This window comes from Mustelus asterias, chromosome 18 (genome assembly GCF_964213995.1).
Source record: "Mustelus asterias chromosome 18, sMusAst1.hap1.1, whole genome shotgun sequence".
In the NCBI taxonomy this organism is placed as follows: Eukaryota; Metazoa; Chordata; class Chondrichthyes; order Carcharhiniformes; family Triakidae; genus Mustelus; species Mustelus asterias.
The window spans coordinates 53,861,593-53,879,331 of NC_135818.1; the positions used below are offsets into that span (position 1 = coordinate 53,861,593).

The 17,739-nt window shown below is 41.7% G+C and overlaps 1 protein-coding gene across 4 annotated transcripts in view; it reads left to right on the forward strand.

Annotated features, from left to right (window-relative positions):
- l2hgdh (L-2-hydroxyglutarate dehydrogenase) overlaps positions 1–12,082 on the forward strand; it is a 34,710-nt gene extending 22,628 nt beyond the window's left edge. For 3 of the 4 annotated variants that reach the window (XM_078233959.1, XM_078233961.1, XM_078233963.1), the window contains 2 exons: positions 760–891; positions 11,535–12,074. In XM_078233959.1, the coding sequence (XP_078090085.1) occupies positions 760–891; positions 11,535–11,730 (328 nt within the window). In that variant the 3' untranslated portion in view covers positions 11,731–12,074. Of the gene's footprint in view, positions 1–759; positions 892–11,534 lie in introns of all 4 variants that reach the window. The other variant, XM_078233960.1, reaches the window with a different exon arrangement.
- The last annotated feature ends 5,657 nt before the right edge of the window (positions 12,083–17,739 follow it).

Below are 17,739 nucleotides of genomic sequence, written 5' to 3' on the forward strand. Positions count from 1 at the left end.
GGTGTTACGCACATTTGTATTAAAATTTTATAAAAGAATTCAAGAATCCCTACAGTGCAGAGGGAGGCCATTCAGCCCATTGAGTCTGCACTGACTCTCCAACAGAAAATCTTACCCAGACTCAATCCCCATAATTCCAAATATCTAATACCCCTAACCTACACATCTTGGAAAACTAAAGGGCAATTTAAAGGAAAATCAAACGTTACTTTACAAAGAAATGAAAATGTGAGCAGCAGCCTGTACAGAGACAATAAAAACTGACCTTGCTGCATTTATAATAAAAAGTTTTATCTGGTTTGCATCCCTCATGCTCTGGTTTAGTCAAAGGCAGCGTAAAGCTGTCAGGATTGGTGGACTGTTATCTTTGATTTTTCCAATGATTTACACTCCCACAGAATGTAAACCCAAACAAGAGTTTATTAATAAAGCGATGCGGCAATGCGGGGGTTTTAAGGAAGTGTTTTTCCAGCCAATCCACTTAACCTGCAGCTCTTTGGACTGAGAAAAACCAAAGCACCTGGAGGAAACCTACGCAGACACGGAGAGAAAACTCACACAGTCACCCAAGGCTGGAATTGAACTCGGGTCCCTGGCACTGAGAGGCAGCAGTGCTAACCACTGTGCCAATCACAATTTATTCATTTTTATAAAATTCTTAGTACAATAAAGTTTGAAAGTGGATTCCTATTTGTATCTGGATCTTTAATTAATATGAGATTATCAAAAACATACATTTCTCTGTCTTATCTTTACCAGGGGGGTTCAAAAACTTGTATTGAAAAATGTGGCGTTTGGTGTAAATGAATTGTACAGAGGATTGGTTATTGCTGCCCAAGTGAAACAGCTTCAGCGATACATACCAGAACTCACTGTCAACGATGTCACCAGGTGAGTTGCAAGAGTATTGAAGCACATTGAATTTCCAATGTTTTCACCACCACTTCTGGTTTACTTTATTTCTGGCTGCCTTGTGTTTGTTGCCACCACCATAATGATTTGACTTTGGTGTGCGTTGCAGGGATTGGGGTGGCTGGGAGGGGGGGAATTCCATTGAGCTTCATCAGAGTAGTGTAAGAGGCTGAGGACAGAGAGCAGGGTGAAAGTGCAAATGACAAGCCACTGGATGCACATGGACTGAATGAACATATTCTACAAAGTGATTCCAGTCTGCACTTAGTTTCCTGAATGTACAGACTACATTGTAAACAGCACTTACAAAATAGTGGCCGGAATTCTCCGGGTGTTCACACCAGCAGGATTCTCTGGTCCCGGCAGCATGGGGTCCCTGCAGTGGGAAATCCCACTGACAGCGGTGGGACCAGAGCCCCGCCACCAACAAACAGCATGCCGCCGTCCACAGCTGAGAAACATGTGCCTGGGAGGCTGGACAATCTCGCCCAGTGCATTGAAAAAAAGTACAAGTAAATTGCTGTTTCACCTGGAAAGTGTGTTTGAAACTACAGCATTCTTATGTGGAAAAAGACTAAGTCTAGTACTCAACTATTTTTCATCAAATTATTAAATATATTGTGATGATTGGATATTAGGGTCTGAATCCTGTGATGATACTGTGCCTTTGAGTCATGTTCTTGGGCAGTATCAGCTATAGCAATTCTATGCACTCAGAGCCGTTCTGTCTACAACTGGCACAGTAACACAACTGTGTTACTGCAGCTGCATAATTGCTTCTAATTGGTAGAATGTTTGTTTTAATCTGAACTAATGCTGTTCTGCTGTTTTTGAGTGTTTTCCCCTGGAATTTTGCAGTCTACGGTTTATTGGGACAATTGACAGGTATGGTCATGTGATGCGGTGAAGCTAGGCTTATACAGAATATTCAAGTTTGGTTGCTGTTTTTGAGTTGAGAGAGAGCAGAGTCTCTCCTTCCCCCTCTCTGAAGTCTGGAGACTGGGAGCTGCCAGAGACTAGGCTCACTTGTCTCATGTTTTGCTGTTTTGAGGATATATCCTTCTCTGAAAACAGCTGTCTGGATTTCTGTCCAGAAGTGTTATAAAGCTGTAAATCTAGCATCATGTAAGCATCTTTGGTTTCTGTGCTAATTGGTTCTACAGAAGGGATTTATGTCCATGGGTGATGCAGATTAATTGGAACAATAGAGATAGCTAGCTGTTGAGAATTATATTTTGTCATATTTAAGTCTTTTAATTGGTAAAAGTTATGTTAATTCTTTGTTATATTCTAATTTTGTTCTTAAATAAAGTTTGTTTTGATAAAAGCTTCCTAGTGGGTCACTTGAATCATATCTGGAGTGAAACACCTTGTGCTCATCCTCATGCCAAAATCAAAAGTAGAAGTTAGTGTCTAAGCTAACTTCATAAAATACCTTGAAGTTTCTGATCTGGTCCTTAACAATCTATCTTAAGTGCAAAATAAGTGTATCACATATGCTTCTATGCTGAATCCGTTGAAGTTAAATGGATTTCAGAGACATGGGAGCCTTTGTAGGCTTAATGCTTAACAGATCCAGTCGACAAAACCAATAAAACGTTTAACTACGTGGCCAGAACAGTAAAACGCAGAAGTCAGATGAGCTTATCAGAGTTAATAGGGCTCTAATTAAAACATACCTTAAGTACTCTGCTCAGCATTGATTGCTGAGAACCATGGGAGACATTCAAGTGCAAGAGATGGTGCAGATTAGAACTATAAGGCCTAATCCCTCATGCAAACTATCGAGTTACAAGGAGAAACTTAAGTTTTTCAACCTGATGAATGTTTTTCTAGAAGTATGCGGAATAGTTAAGGATATGGGAATGGCAAATCTGAAATATTACTTCAGAAAAAAATTGAAAGTTGAACAAGGGATATAGGTTCCAACCTGTAAAATATAAATGTAATACTTTATCAGAAAGTTCTTCACTTAAATAATCAGCACAATAGCTTTTCAGATAGTATTGTAGATATGAGAACCTTGTAATTATTTAAGAAACAACGAAATGTATCACAATGCAGAGTTGCAAGCTCAAGACTGCTTGAGTGGCACAAGGGTTATAAAGTGCTTGTGACATTGAGGACCAGCGTAATAGGATATCACAAACAAATGCGATGTTAGGATGCTTTGTCAGGACAATTAAGTATATTTTTAAAAATTTCTATACAAAGCCTTGGCAAGCCACAACTAGTTTTGGTCCCCTTCAAGACAGAGATATTAAAACTCTAGAGAATGATCAGAAAAAATCCACTGAAATAATAAATGAGAATCCTTAAACTAGTTAACAGAGTAGCCTGAGAGAGCTGGGACGTTTTACTTTCAAAAAAGCATAACTTTTGAAAAGATTCAGTTGATCTTTAATGTAACAATAAGTATTAGACTCAGTCCAAGTGGATAAGCTGTTCAAACTAGGTAGATTAGGAAGGTCAGGGGACACTATTGTAAGTTATGAAAACAAGGAACTTGATTAGATCAGAAAATATTCAGGAGTTCTGGCAGCGTCTGTGAAGAGAGAGAAACATGATTAACCATATCAGGTCTCTGACCTTCCATTGGAAACAACAATAATGACAACAACTTGTAATTATAGTGCCTTGAACATAGAAAACTATCCAAAGGCAGTTCACAGAAGCATAATTGTACATAAGAACATACAAAATGGGAACAGGAGTGAGCCATATGGCACTTCGAGCCTGTTTTTAAAAAATTCTTTCATGGGATGTGGGCTTTGCTGGCAAGGCATGCATTTGTTGGCCATCCCTAATTGCCCTTGAAGATGCTGGCAAACTGCTATCTTGAACCACTGCAGTCCAGTGGTATAGGTATCCTTTTGGTGCTGGCGGGGAAGGGGTTCCAGGATTTTGATCCAATGACAATGAAGGAATGACGATATAAGCCAAAATTTCCAGCCCTTCATGCTGGCGAGATCTTCCAGTCCACCAATGTGAACAGAGGTTTCAGTGGTTCACTCACCCTGCGGTAGGAGAACATATGGTGGAGGGGGCTAGAAAATTCCAGCCTTAGTTCCAAGCCACGATTGTGTGTGGCTTGGAGAGGAACTTGCATGTGATCGTGTCTACTGCCCTTGATGTTCTAGGTGGTAGAGGTCACGGATTTGGACGATGCTGTCAAAGGAGCTTTGGTGATTTGCTGCAGTGAACCTTGTTCTATTGTACATGCTGCTGCCACTCTGTGTCGGTAGTGGAGGAAGTGAATGTTTATGTTGCTGGATGGGATGATGTTGAAGTGGCTGCTTTATCTTCAATGGTGTTGAGCTTCTTGTGCTATTGGAGTCATACTTACCCAGGCAAGCGAGAGTATTGCATCACACTCGCGACTTGTGCCATGTACATGGTGGACGGGCTTTGGGAAGTCAAGAGATGAGTTATTCACCTCAGAATTCCAAGCCACTGACCTGCTCTTGTTGCCACTGTATTTATATGGCTGGTCCAGATCAGTTTCTGGTCAATGGTAACCCTCAGGATGTTGATAGTGGGGAGGATTCAGTGTTGTTAATGTCATTGAATGTCAAGGGGAGATGGTTAGATTGTCTCTTCTTGGAGGTGGTCATTGTGTCGCATAAATATTACTTGCTATTTATCAGCCCAAGCCCGAATATGGTCATGGCCTTGCTGCATATGGACACAGACTGCTTCAGTTTCAAACTACTGGTGACCCGCTCCCCCCTCCCCCAACCTGCTTTGCCATTCAACGATATCTTGGCTGATCTTCTACAACTCCATCTTCCTGTACTATCCCCATGTCCCTTCAACCTCTGTTGAAAATACTTGACCCATGAACATCTGCAGCTCTCTGGGATAGAGAATTCCCAAGATTTACAGCCTTTTGAAAGGGCTCCCTGTTTCAACTATGTTTCAATCCTAAACGGCCAATCCCTTATTTTAAGTCTCTGACTCAATATTCTGGATATTCCCAGCCAGGGAAAATAATTCTCAGCATGTACTTTGTCAAGCCCTTAAGAATTTGAAATGTTTCAAATTCACTTGTAATTCTTCTAAAGCCCAGGGGATGTAGGCTTAAGCTACTCAATCTGTCCTCACAGAACAATCTTGTCATCCCAGGAACCAGTGAAGTAAACCTTTGTTGCATTTCCTCTAGGGCAGGTATGTTCTTCCTTGGGTAAAACTGCACACACTACCTCAGGTGTGGCCTTACCAATGCCCTGTATAATTACAGCAAGACATCTTTACATTTACACTTTCTTTGTTACGAAAGCTAATATATCATTTGCCTTCCTAATTGCTTGCTGTATTTGCATGTTAACTTTGTCATTCATCTACAAGGTCACTTGGGTGTCTCTGAATTCAAACATTTTCCAGCCTATCATTCAAAGAAAATTCGGCTTTTTATTTTTACAAACAGAGGATAGTCACAGAGATGCACTTTGCCAAATTGTATCCCATCTGCCAAGTCCTCTCTGAGCCAAAGAGAGAGATATTGGGAACAGTGACTGAAACTTTGATCAAAGTGGTTTGAATCATAGAATACTTACAGTGCAGAAGGAGGCCATTCAGCCCATCAAGTCTGCACTGACTCTCTGATAGACTTTCTTACCCAGGCTCTCTTCCCCTGCCCTATCCCCATAACTTCACACATTTTACCACGGCCAATTCATCTAATCTACACATCTTTAGACTGTGGGAGGAAACTGGAGCACCTGAAGGAAACCTAGGCAGATACGGGGAGAATGTGCAAACGCCACACTCTACCAAGGCCGGAATTGAACCCAGGTTCCTGACACTGTGAGGCAGCAGTGCTAACCGCTCTGCCACCATGCCGCCTTAAAAGAGGAAAAGAATGTGAAAAGGCAGAGAGATTAGGATGGGATTTCCAGATAATAGCCCTGGACATTTGATGGGGCAAAAGTATATGATATGTCGGCAATGATAGATTTTTAAAATGTTATCACAGGGTTCTATGGTTGCCTAGTGTTGGAGATAGGGAAAGGTGAGCTGTGAAGGAATTTAAATATGAGGATGAGAATTTTACATTTGAGGCATCAGGCAATTGAGAGCCAAATACAGGTCAACCAGGATAAAAACAATGGGTAACAACATACAAAATAGTGAGTAGGCCAATTGACTTCTTGAACCTGCTTTGCCATTCAGTGGGAAGGTGGTGGTGTAATGGAAGTACCAATGGGCTAATATTCCAGAAGCCCTGGCTCTGAGTGGAAAATAGATTCAAATCCATAAAAACAATTCATTGGAATATAAAGCTAGTCTGGTGATCATGACAACTATCATCAATTAATGTAATAACCCATCATATTCACATTCTTTTTTGGGAAGGAAATCTGTCATCTTCATCTGGTCTGGCCTCCATGTGACCCCAGACCCACAGCGATGTGGTTGACTCTTAACTGCTCTCTGAAATGGTCTAGTAAGCTACTCCGTTCAAGAGCAATTAGGAATGAGCCTTGCCAGTGTCCCACTTTGCTGCCTGCCCTGCATAAGGCTCAACCTTTCCATAGAATCCCTATAGTGCAGAAGGAGGCCATTTAGGCCCATCAAGTCTACACTGACCACAATCCCACCCAGGCCCTATTCCTGTAACCCCTCATATTTACCCTATTAATCCCCCTGACACTAGGGTTAATTTAGCATGGCCAATCAACCTAACCTGCACATCTTTGGACTGCGGGAGGAAACCGGAGCACCCGGAGGAAACCCATGCAGACGTGGGGAGAACATGCACTTTCCTCATAAGACAAACCTCTCATCTCAGGAATCAACCTAGTGAACATTCTATGAACCACTTCCAATGCAAGTATGTTCCTCCTGAAGAGACATACATGCACACGCCGCACTCCAGGTATGGCCTCACCAATGTCCTGTACAGTTGTAGCAAGACTTCTCTACTTTTATACTTCACCTCCTTTGCAATTAAGGCCAAGATTCCATTTGCCTTCCTAATTACTTACAAAGGCAGCATGCATGTACAGTATGATTTACGTGCAAGGACACCAGAGATCCCTATTTACTACAGTGTTCTGTAGTCTTCATGTAAATAATTTTGTTTTTCTAATCTTCCTGACAAATGGACAATCTTATATTTTTTCCACGTTACACTCCATCTGCATAATCCCTTTGTAGACTCTTGTATCCTCCTCACAACTTACTTTCCTACTTATCTGCGTATTGCTAGCAAATCTGGCTATACGATCCCATCATTCAATTCACTAATATAGATCACAAATAGTTAAGGCCTCAGCACTGATCCCTGTGAAACTCTATTAGGTAGTTCGCCAATCTGAAAATAACCCATTTATCCCAACCCTGTTTCCTGTTAGTCAGCCAATTCTCTAACCATGCTTATATATCACCCTCAATACCATAAACACTCACCTTTAATGTGGCACCTTAACAAATGGCTTTTGAAAATCAAAATCTATCTATTCACTTTTAAGTACTGCTTGTTACATCCTCAAAGAACTCTAATAAGTTTGTCAAACACTATTTTCCTTTCATAAAACTGTTGGCCCTGTCTGACAGTATTAGGTTTTCTAAATGTCCTGCTACTATCTGGTTAATAATGGTTCCAGCACTTTCCCATATGACAGGCATTAGGCTAACTAGCCTATAGTTTCCTGCTCTCTGTCTCCCTCCTGTTTTGAATAGAGGTGTTACAATTGTGATTTTCCAATCTCTGGGACCTTGCTGGAATCTTGAAGGTTACAACCAATGCACTCTCTATATCTGTAACTACATCTTTTAAGACCCTAGTGCAAGCCATCAGATCAGGGGACAGGTCTGCCTTAAGTTCTAGTCATTTTCCCAGTATTGTGGTTGCTTTAAGTTCTTCCCTCACTTTTGCCTCTTGATTTTTCCATTATTATTTGGGTGCTTTTTGTGCCTTCTACTGTGAACTGATACAAAGTATTTGTTCAAAAGTCTTTCCATTTCCTTGTTTCCCATTATTAATTCCTCAGTCTTACCCTCACATTAGCTACTCTTTTCCTTTTTATATACTTGTAGAAACTTTAACTTTCTTGCTGGTTTTCACTCATACCAGTTTCTCCCTCATTTTTTTTCTTCATCCTCTGCTGGTTTATAAAACTTTCCCAGTCTTCACTCAGTCTGCCAGCATGATCCTGGCCTTCCTGCTGCTTACCATTTCAACTCAGCGTCTTGCCATCATATGCACAAGTTCTTGGCCTGCTGCAATGTTCCAGTAAAGCCCAACACAAACGAAGAACAATATTTCATCTTCCAATTAGGCACTTTACAGCCTTCTGAACTTAACAGTGAGTTCAACAACTTCAACCATGACCTCTCTCCTACATCTTAACTGTTTTTTCTAATGCAATACTTTCCCAAGCCACCCGCCACCCCCCACCAACCCTTGCAATAGGGCCATCTGTCACTTGTTACGTTTTGCTTTGATTGAGCACTGACCCTGGTTCTGCTCTTAACATGTTCTGTTATCTTACCTTTATGCCACTATCAGCAGCCTTTAACGTCACCATTAACACTCCGTTTGCATCTTCACAGATGCTGCCAGATCTGCTGAGTTTTTCCAGCATTTTCTGTTTATATTTCAGTTTTTATTTCAGATTTCCAGCATCACAGTATTTTGCTTTTATTTTAGCAGGAGTAGGCTTTTCAGCCCATTGAGCCTGCTCCACCATTCAGTTAAATCATAGTTAATTGTCTGCATCAATGCAACTCTCCTGCACTATCTCCATAATCCCTTAATGTTATTGGTGTCCAGAAATCTTGAACATGCTCAATGATTGAGCTGCCACAGCTCTCTGGAGTAAAGAATTTCAACGATTCAGCACCCTCTCAGTGAAGAAATTCCTCCTCATTTCAGTTCCTATGCTTACCTGTGGCACTGGGAGTAATCTTGAGATTACTGCTTTTTAATTTCTTTCCTCGCACCGTAAGATCTCCCTTTAGGACTCAATCCCTATTCCCACCATTGGTACCTATGTGGACCATGACCTCTGGCTGTGCACTCATCCGCAGAAGAATGTCCTGCAGCCACTTTGTAACATCCATGACCCTGTCATCTGACAAGCAACACATCATTCTGGAGTCATGTTCAAGCCTACCTGTTCCCCTAACTAATGAAGCCCCTGTCACTATTACTCTTCCACCCTTCTTTCTCTCCCCTTGTGCAGCTGAACCACATGTGAGGCCTCAGACTCGTGCTATACTACTCTGAGGAATGACCCCCCTCACCAATATCCAAAATGGAAAACCAATTAGCAAGCAAGATTGACCCAGGGGACTCTATTATTTGTCTGGTTCTCTTATCTGCCTGCATGCTCCTTACCTGAAGTGTAACCACCTTTCTAGACATGCAATCCACATAACTCTTTGCTCCCAGATGTACCACGGTGACTCCAGCCGTTGCTTGAGTTCCGAAACCTTAAGCTCAAGCTTCTGCACCCAGTAGTGCTTCCTGCAGATGTGTTAGTCTAGCATACGTGGTGCATCCATGATTCTCCACATGCCACAAGATACACATTTTACGCTCCCAAGCTGCCCTGCCATACCTTAGTTTTTACAAACTATTTATTATAAATAGAATAACTTAATAGTTACTCGCCATTAAATTTCTTTCCTTGTACTGAAGAACCAAATACTGGCGGCTGAAAAGGATAGAAAAACAAAGGAACACCTTCTTCCTCTCCCACCAAACTCCCTCATTCACTGAATTTCTAGCTGCTCACACTGTCGAGGTTGCATTCTGTCATAGAGAATTATATATCCAAGTTTGCCAATTTCACAAAGATGGATGGTATTATTAGCAATGTAGGTGGAAGCATAAAATTAGAAAGATATAGTCTTGGAACATGAATGGATTAAGTAAATGACAAAATTGTAACAAATGGATTTTGGGGTAGGTAAATGTGAGGTCGTCCACTTAAGACCTGAAAAAGGTGAGATCAGAGTCTGTATCCCTGCCACATCTGTGAAAGACAATGGGCAATTAAACAGTGAACAAGAGGAGGAGACTCCATGAACATCTTGATCATGAATAATGGGACAACCTTGCATATCAGTGCAAAAGACAAGACTTGTTTGCAATCATCTTCAGACAGAAGTAGTGAAAAGATGACCCATCTCAGCCTCTCCCTGGGGACCCCACCATCACGGATGCCAGTTTTCCATGAATTCAGTTTGCTCACATGACAAAAACATATGCTTGTAACACATCCTGTACTCTCTCCTTTCCTTCTCTATGTACGGTATGCTTTGTTTGTATAGAGTGCAAAAAACAATACTTTTCACTGTATACTAATACATATGACGATAAATCAAATCAAAGGTTCACTAGACTGGTTCCTGGGTTGATGGAATTGTCCTATGAGGGGATTTAGACTACTCCAATATTCCTTGGCATTTAGAAGAATGAGAGTTGTTCTAATTGAAACATAAAATTCTTAAGAGGGTTGATACTGAGAAATGTCTAGAGGGTCGGGGGGGGGGTCGCAGAATTGGAATTAGAATTTTGTTGTGTTAGAAGGTGCTATATAAATACAAGTTGTTGGAGTTTAGAAGGTTGAGGAACGAGTTGATTGAAATTTAAGGTTAATGGGATCTGATAGGGTGGATAGAGAGAAACTGTTTGATAGTTGGGGAGTCTACTACTACATAAGGTAGTTTAAAAATCGGAGCCAAATACTGCAGGAGAGAGGTTAGGGAATATTTTTACACGCAAAAAGTGTTGGAAGTTTAGAATTATCTTTCACAATCAGCAGTTGATGCTACATCAATTCGTTCTAAATCTGAGATTGATAGATTTTAGTTTACCAGAGGTATTGAGGGATATGAGGCAAAGGCACATATATAGAGTTACATCACAGCTCAGCCATAATCTCAACGACTGGTGTAGCAGACTCAAAGGGCTCATTGCCATCTCTTGCTACTATGTTCCTATGAATGTAGATGCTTACAGTGGTGGAGTACTGCGATCTCTGGAAGAGAAATTAGGTGATGTTTCCACCTCCAAAACTACACTCTCTGTGATAGGTGGCTGCACATTACCAAACTATAGACCTGTATAAGGAGTGTATGACCCAAATTGTCTTGCTGTCCCAACTGTAAGGGGATAGGAGAAAAACATAGTGGATAAATCCAAATTTGGAAGCACAAAATTGAGAAAAGGAGCTTCTCAAGACTACATAAAAGGAGTTTACTATACGTTCAAGTTTTTGATATGTTTTTGCTTTAATATTGGCTTATGATTTTGCTAAATTTCCATCGCTATCTTATTAGTAAATATGGAGTTGCATATTCATTGTCAAAACTTGCAAGGTTAGTTTGAGAGACTATGTAAATTGCATGCAATTAATTATCCTAATCATAGCTCAGATTAAAAATCTTACTGCTGATTTGATGTAAACAGATGCTTCAACTTTGTAGCAGCTTTCCGCTAAAGGAAGACTGGGACAATTGATAGTTTGGTAAAATCATAAACTGATTAGAATATAGTATATTTTAAATTGGAAATAAATGTAATCTCTCCACAAAGGATTTTAAAGTTATTCTCTTTTTTTATGATGTTATAACTGGAGTAACCTCAAGTGTATGCTCTGTTTCTGCAGAGGGCCATCTGGAGTAAGAGCCCAAGCCTTGGACAAAGATGGCAATCTCGTGGATGACTTTGTGTTTGATGGGGGTTCTGGGGTTATTGGGAGCCGTGTTCTTCACGTTCGAAATGCCCCTTCTCCTGCAGCAACTTCATCCTTAGCTATTGGCGAAGTCATTGCTGACGAAGCAAGCAAAAAATTTGAATTATAATATTTTACATTTCTATGCATTAAAAAATGTTGGTAACTTACACGCGCAAAAAAAATATGGTAGCATATTTAAAACTCAGGACAAAAACTGGATATATCTGAATTACTTATTTTTACATGCGCCTCCTCTTTTATACCTGTACAGCATAGAGTCCGACTGAAGACTGTTGCGCTGACTTCTATTTGTGAATTTATTACAAGATGTTTTTTTTTCTAAACCAGTTTGGGCATAAACTGCAATAACTAATCACTTAAGATGTACTATATCACTACAAATAAGATGCTGCAAATTGAAATAACTAAGATTTCAGTATGAAAATAAATTTAATTTACAAATCACATTTCAAACAACTAACTATTTGAATTTTGTGAATATAAGAAAAGTGCTTTATACTCTTATGTTCAGCAGTAAGAATACGAAAATCGCTGCCACTTGGGACCAGATATTCACATCTCTGTCCATGCTGGAATGAAGGTGGGTGGGAACGGATGCTGGGATTCCTGCCTCCCATTACCATCGTGTGACATTTTTAAGGGTTGTGTGTAAGAGGGTGTGGGTAGTGACAGCGCAAGCAGCATTTTCACCATTGCAGGGATGGACATTTTAGATCCCCAACCATTTTCAGCAGCTGGCCTGTTTTGGTCGCTTACGTGATTCACAGCACCTCAGAGGAGCGTTGGAACAAGGGAGAACACTATTCTGGAGCTGGGAACCTTTGGGTGGAAGTGCAAAGGTATTGACAACTTCACAAGTCATAATGTAGTGGTGTATAATAAGTTAGATATGTTTTTAGTACACTAATTAATGATGGGGATTTAGTTTCAAAAAGGTAAGTGACCATTACATTTGCCAGCATTGTGAAGGTGAGAATATGTTTAGGTGTAAAACATCCTTTTTGCAAAGATGTTGGCAGGACTCAAGGGATTGAGTTTAAGGGAGAGATTGGACAGGCTAGGACTTTTTTTGGGAGCGTAGGAGACCGAGGAGTGATCCTAGAGATGTATAAGATCATGAGAGGCATGGAAAGGGTGAATGCACTCAGTCTTTTTCCCCAGAGTTGGGATTCAAGAACTAGAGGGCATAGGTTTAAGTTAAGAGGGGATAGAATTAATGGGAACCTGGGGAGCAACATTTTTACAGAGGGTTGTACGTATGAAGAATGAGCTGCTAGAGGAAGTGGTTGAGGCAGGGACATTGACAGCATTTAAAAGGCACTTGGACAGATACATGGATAGGAAAGGTTTAGAGGGATATGAGCCACATGCAGGCAAATGCTTAGATTAGCATTTTGGTCAGCATGGGCCAATTTGGGCCGAAGGGCCTGTCTCCGTGCTGTTGATTCTATGATTTTATGCATTGAAGTACATAATCCAATCGATAAAAGTACTCTCCAGCATTAAACCATTATTGATTTTCAAATTTGACTGTCAATTTTCCCCTGGGCTTTAATCTCTTGTTGAAGTACTACCCAGACATATGTTCACCAAAGGTTGAACAGATGGCTTACCTCTTCCAAAGACTTCAAAGGTGTTCAGCTGTGGAGGCTTTGTTCATACAGCTCTTCATTGGAATCCTACTATGGATGCTTGGCTGATTCCCAAATCCCATCAATAGATTCAGCTCAGCACTGATTGTTGATGCAGCTGTCAAGGAGACTGAATTAATGTTGATGGTTTTTGGCCATTGAAAATAATTTTTTTTGTGTGTTTTTTCACATTTTGACAGTTTCATGAGCATCTTAACACCTTCTCAATGTTATTATAGGGCTCTAGAGTTCTGTACATAATTGATACTGGGTTAGTGGATATGGGGATGAGAGGGATGTTGGGTTCACAGAATCCCTACAGTACAGAAGGAGGTCATTTGGCCCATCAGGCCTGCACTGACAACAAACCCACCCAGGCCCTATCCTCATAACCCCAAATATTTACCCTGCTAATCCTCCTGGCACTAAGGGGTAATTTAGCATAGCCAATCAACCTAATCTGCACTGTGGGAGAACACTGGAGCACCTGGAGGAAACCCACGCAGACACGGAGAATGTGCAGACTCCACTCAGACAGTGACCCAAGCCGGGAATCGAACCCGGGTCCCTGGTGCTGTGAGGCAGCAGCGCTAACCACTGTGCCACCGTGCTGCCCCAATGGATGTGGGTATGGAGGGGTGAGGGCTTCAGGGGTTAGAAGGATTAAGCTTCAAGGGTTAGAAGGATGAAGCCAATGCTCTAAGGAACAAAAATGAGCCTTTGAACGTGGCCACCTTGGCATCCACCTGCCTGGGTTTTTGCCGCCACCCTTCTTCGGGAGGTGGCAGCCCTGACTCCAGCTCACTACTGCCACCCTATGGTGAAAATAGTATTGTCAACCACTGCTGGGCAGGAGGCAGGGTTAACATCGCGTAATGACCTGATTCTCAATTCCTGCCTCAAAGATGAAAATCTGGGCCATGGAGTGGATGATGTGAATAGTGTAGATGTATTGAAGGGAAGATTAAATAAGTACATGAGGAAGAAAAGAATAAAAAGGATAATTAATTGGGTGAAGTAAAGCCATGTTGGAGGAGGCTTGTATGATCGGTTGGGCTGAATGGCTTGTTGCATAACAGATGCTTATATTCGGTGCAGATAAACTATATAATTTATAAATGAATTGCAAGTTATAAAAAAGGAACATTCCTCCTTTCTTGAAACTTTTGATTTCTGAAATGCATTCCAAATTTGGGAGGCCCCCTCCTAGTTCCTTATCCAGGTGACCTATTATTCATGGTTCAGCCTTAATGGTGAGAATTTGTACGTATTTTTTGGAATAGAAGCATCAGATCTGAGCGGCAAGAATGCAACATTGGACGTTAATTCTGTTTGTCTATGAATATACATTCAAGCACTGACCTGGAACGCACAGTGGATGCCGATGCATTTAACTGCCTACCTTTACAAGAAAATGTTACAGCTGCTCCACTACCACAGGAAATTGTCATAGTGATGAATGTTTTGGACACATTATTGCCAGGTCAGGTACTGGACCAATTGAGATCCACTTCTGTCCAAAGTGAGAAACAAAATACTTACAGGTTGGGCCAATGAGCCAGTTTCTGAAGAAATGAAACCATTTGTTACCCGTAAAGATGAGTTCCAGAATGGCATCATACTCTGGGGAGCAAGAATAGTCGCCCCTGTACCAAGCAGAGAGCCACTTTTAATGGAATTACACAGCGCTCATCCGGATGTCTCAAGAGATGAAGATGCTTGACAGAGGTTCTGTGGAGGCCTGGCACTGATGCCAACATTGAGAGCCCAGACAAGCACTGTGCCAATTGCTAATAAATCTTTTACATTTAATTTTTATAATCCCAAAAGGACATCTTTGCTGCTGAGATCAGTGCAATTTCTTCTTGTCTTCAGATTACAGAAAAAGGGTTATGGTTTGTTCGCTCAGTTTTCCTCTGGAATTTGCTTTGCTCAGCAATGAATATTTGCTATGGTCCTGACACTTTGCAAGTGAATGGAAATGGAATCTAGTTTAACAATTAGGAGGCTTGAATTACACCCCAGTATAGAACGAGAAAAATGCAATGGCTGGAATTCTCCAACCTGCTGATTGCGCATCTCCGTCCTGGATTTCCCGGCCACGTGGGGTGCAGTCATTGGGAAATCCCATTGACAGTGGTGAGAAGGGAAGATCCTGCTGTTGCTGAATGGCGTGTCACCTCCCGCCATGAGAAATACTCTATGGGGGGGCCAGTGAATCCTCCCTCCCCCCCCACCCATCTTAGGGGTAGGGAAGGAGAGGAATTTCTTACATGTACAAGAGAACTTTCTTGAACAACATGTCTCCAGTCCAATGAGGAAGCAAGTAGACTCAGAGTCATAAGGTACAGAAGAGGCCCTTTGGCCCATCGAGTCGACACCAACAAAACTACACTAACTCTACACTAATCCCACTTTCCAGCACTTGGTCCATAGTCTTGAATGTTATGTTATTTCAAGTGTTCATCCATGTACTTTTTAAAAGGTTGGTTGTTACACCCTCTAAATGAGGAAGGAAGTAGTGTTGGATCAGGTTCTAGAAAATGAAGCAAGACAAGTGGAATATGTTGCAATAGGAAATCACCTGACAATGTTGTCCATTTTAGAGTAATTACTTCAAGAGTCCAGAAGATCTCCAAGGTAAAAATGTTCAATTGTCCAAGAGCTTATTTGTAGACAGGTTGATTGGAAAGGCAATTGCGGGGTTAAGCTGTAATGGAGGAATGGAAGATATTTAAAGAGATGGTTTAGGTACAAATTAGGCATAGTCCTTTGAAGAAATAAATCAAAAATTAACGCACCCTGGATGACACAGGAAATAAAAGTTGAAACAGAAAAAGGAGGCTTATGACAAATGTCAGCAGCAATATTCAGTTAATAGCCAGTGTCATTGATTTGCCTGGGAACAAAAAGACCCAGAATTAATAAAGGGAATGATGGGATGTATTCTACTGAGCAACAGGGGAGAATCTGCCTGATGACAGCAGTAGCCCACAAAGTAGCTGAGGAAATGTGACCTTTTCCCAGTAATGAGATTAGCAGACATCTAGATAAGATCAGATGTAAATAGACCTATTGTCAGGAAACAGTTTACCAAGATGACTGAGAGATCAAGGGAGACAAACGGGTGCAAATTTTCTAGAGAAAGGAATGTAGGAGAGACAGATGGTGCAATATATGGTGATCGGAATTGAAGAGAGAACTGGGTATAATTGCCAACTCCTACAGAAGCATACAGGCCAGTTTAGCATCTCACTTGAAGGCCAGTTTAACATCACACTGGGAGGCCAGGGTAACCTTCAACAGCAATCCAGCTAACAGCTGAGGTCCTTATCAAAGTCTTGCAGCTAAGTTAATACAAAAACCTTTGTAAAGGCAGTTTAACCATCTTTGCTGAACCAGGCAAAGATGCTTCCCAGACTGAACCATCCTCCTGATATTGTGTGGTAACTATAAACTAGATTTGACTTATAGATGTGTTTAAGGTGGATGTTGTTTGGGAAACAGGGGAATCTTATTGAGTTCAGGTATCAGGGATATTGTTTGGAACAAGGGGTAATTTCTAGCTAAAACTGTGTATTTGTATTACTTCCAGTGTTTACTTATAGAATTATAGTCTTGTTCATGTGTATTTGTTTTTTTCTTTAATAAATAGTCTTTACTAAGACTGGGCTGCTTATTCTCATGGGTGGTTTCCCATGACTCCTCACACCATTTCAAAAACGATAATATACACCCCCACAAACTGGTGTCTCACAGTGAGACGGCCTCACAGATAACATCAGTGTGGTTCCTGACACCAAAACGATTATGAAAAATAGGTGAGGAAATTGAAAAAGTTGCTATGGGAGGTGGAGAGATTAGGAGAAAAGATAAATACCTTGAACCTTCAAGTGCCATAAAAGTCAGAAATTGGGTGTGTTTCACACTTTTTTTGGGTGTGTTTGGCACTGCAATCTTACCACACTCTGTCAGTTTTTTGACAGTAGTGAGATTCGCAAAGTTGGGGGGATGGTGTGGAGCCTAGGTTCACCAAGGCAGCTGGCTTCAGAGTGCTCGAGCTCCATTGCGCAGTGTGTCCCAATCTCTCAGACTTCCCCCCACCTCTGCACAGACATCGGACACCCTCCCCCCCCCCCCCCCCCCATTATTAGTGGCATGTTCTCCTCCAACACAAACCAGGGTCGCCAGGATTGGGGCATCAGGACTCTCCCGAGGAATTCCCTCGCGGACCCACTATGCTCCCTCTTCATGCCCCCACCTTGCATAGTCCTCCCCTTGCATAGTCCCACCCTGCACATAAACCACCACCCCCCCCCCCCCCCCCCCCCCCCGCCTTCAGAGCCCCCTTGCAAAAACACTCCCCCCTTTCAAAGCCTCCTCCCTGCATGGGTCCCGCCGTCATTGTGCATATCCCCCACTCAGGCCCCACCCCCACTTAGGCCACATCCCACCGGCCACGCTCCCTGGCATTGCCCTGCAAC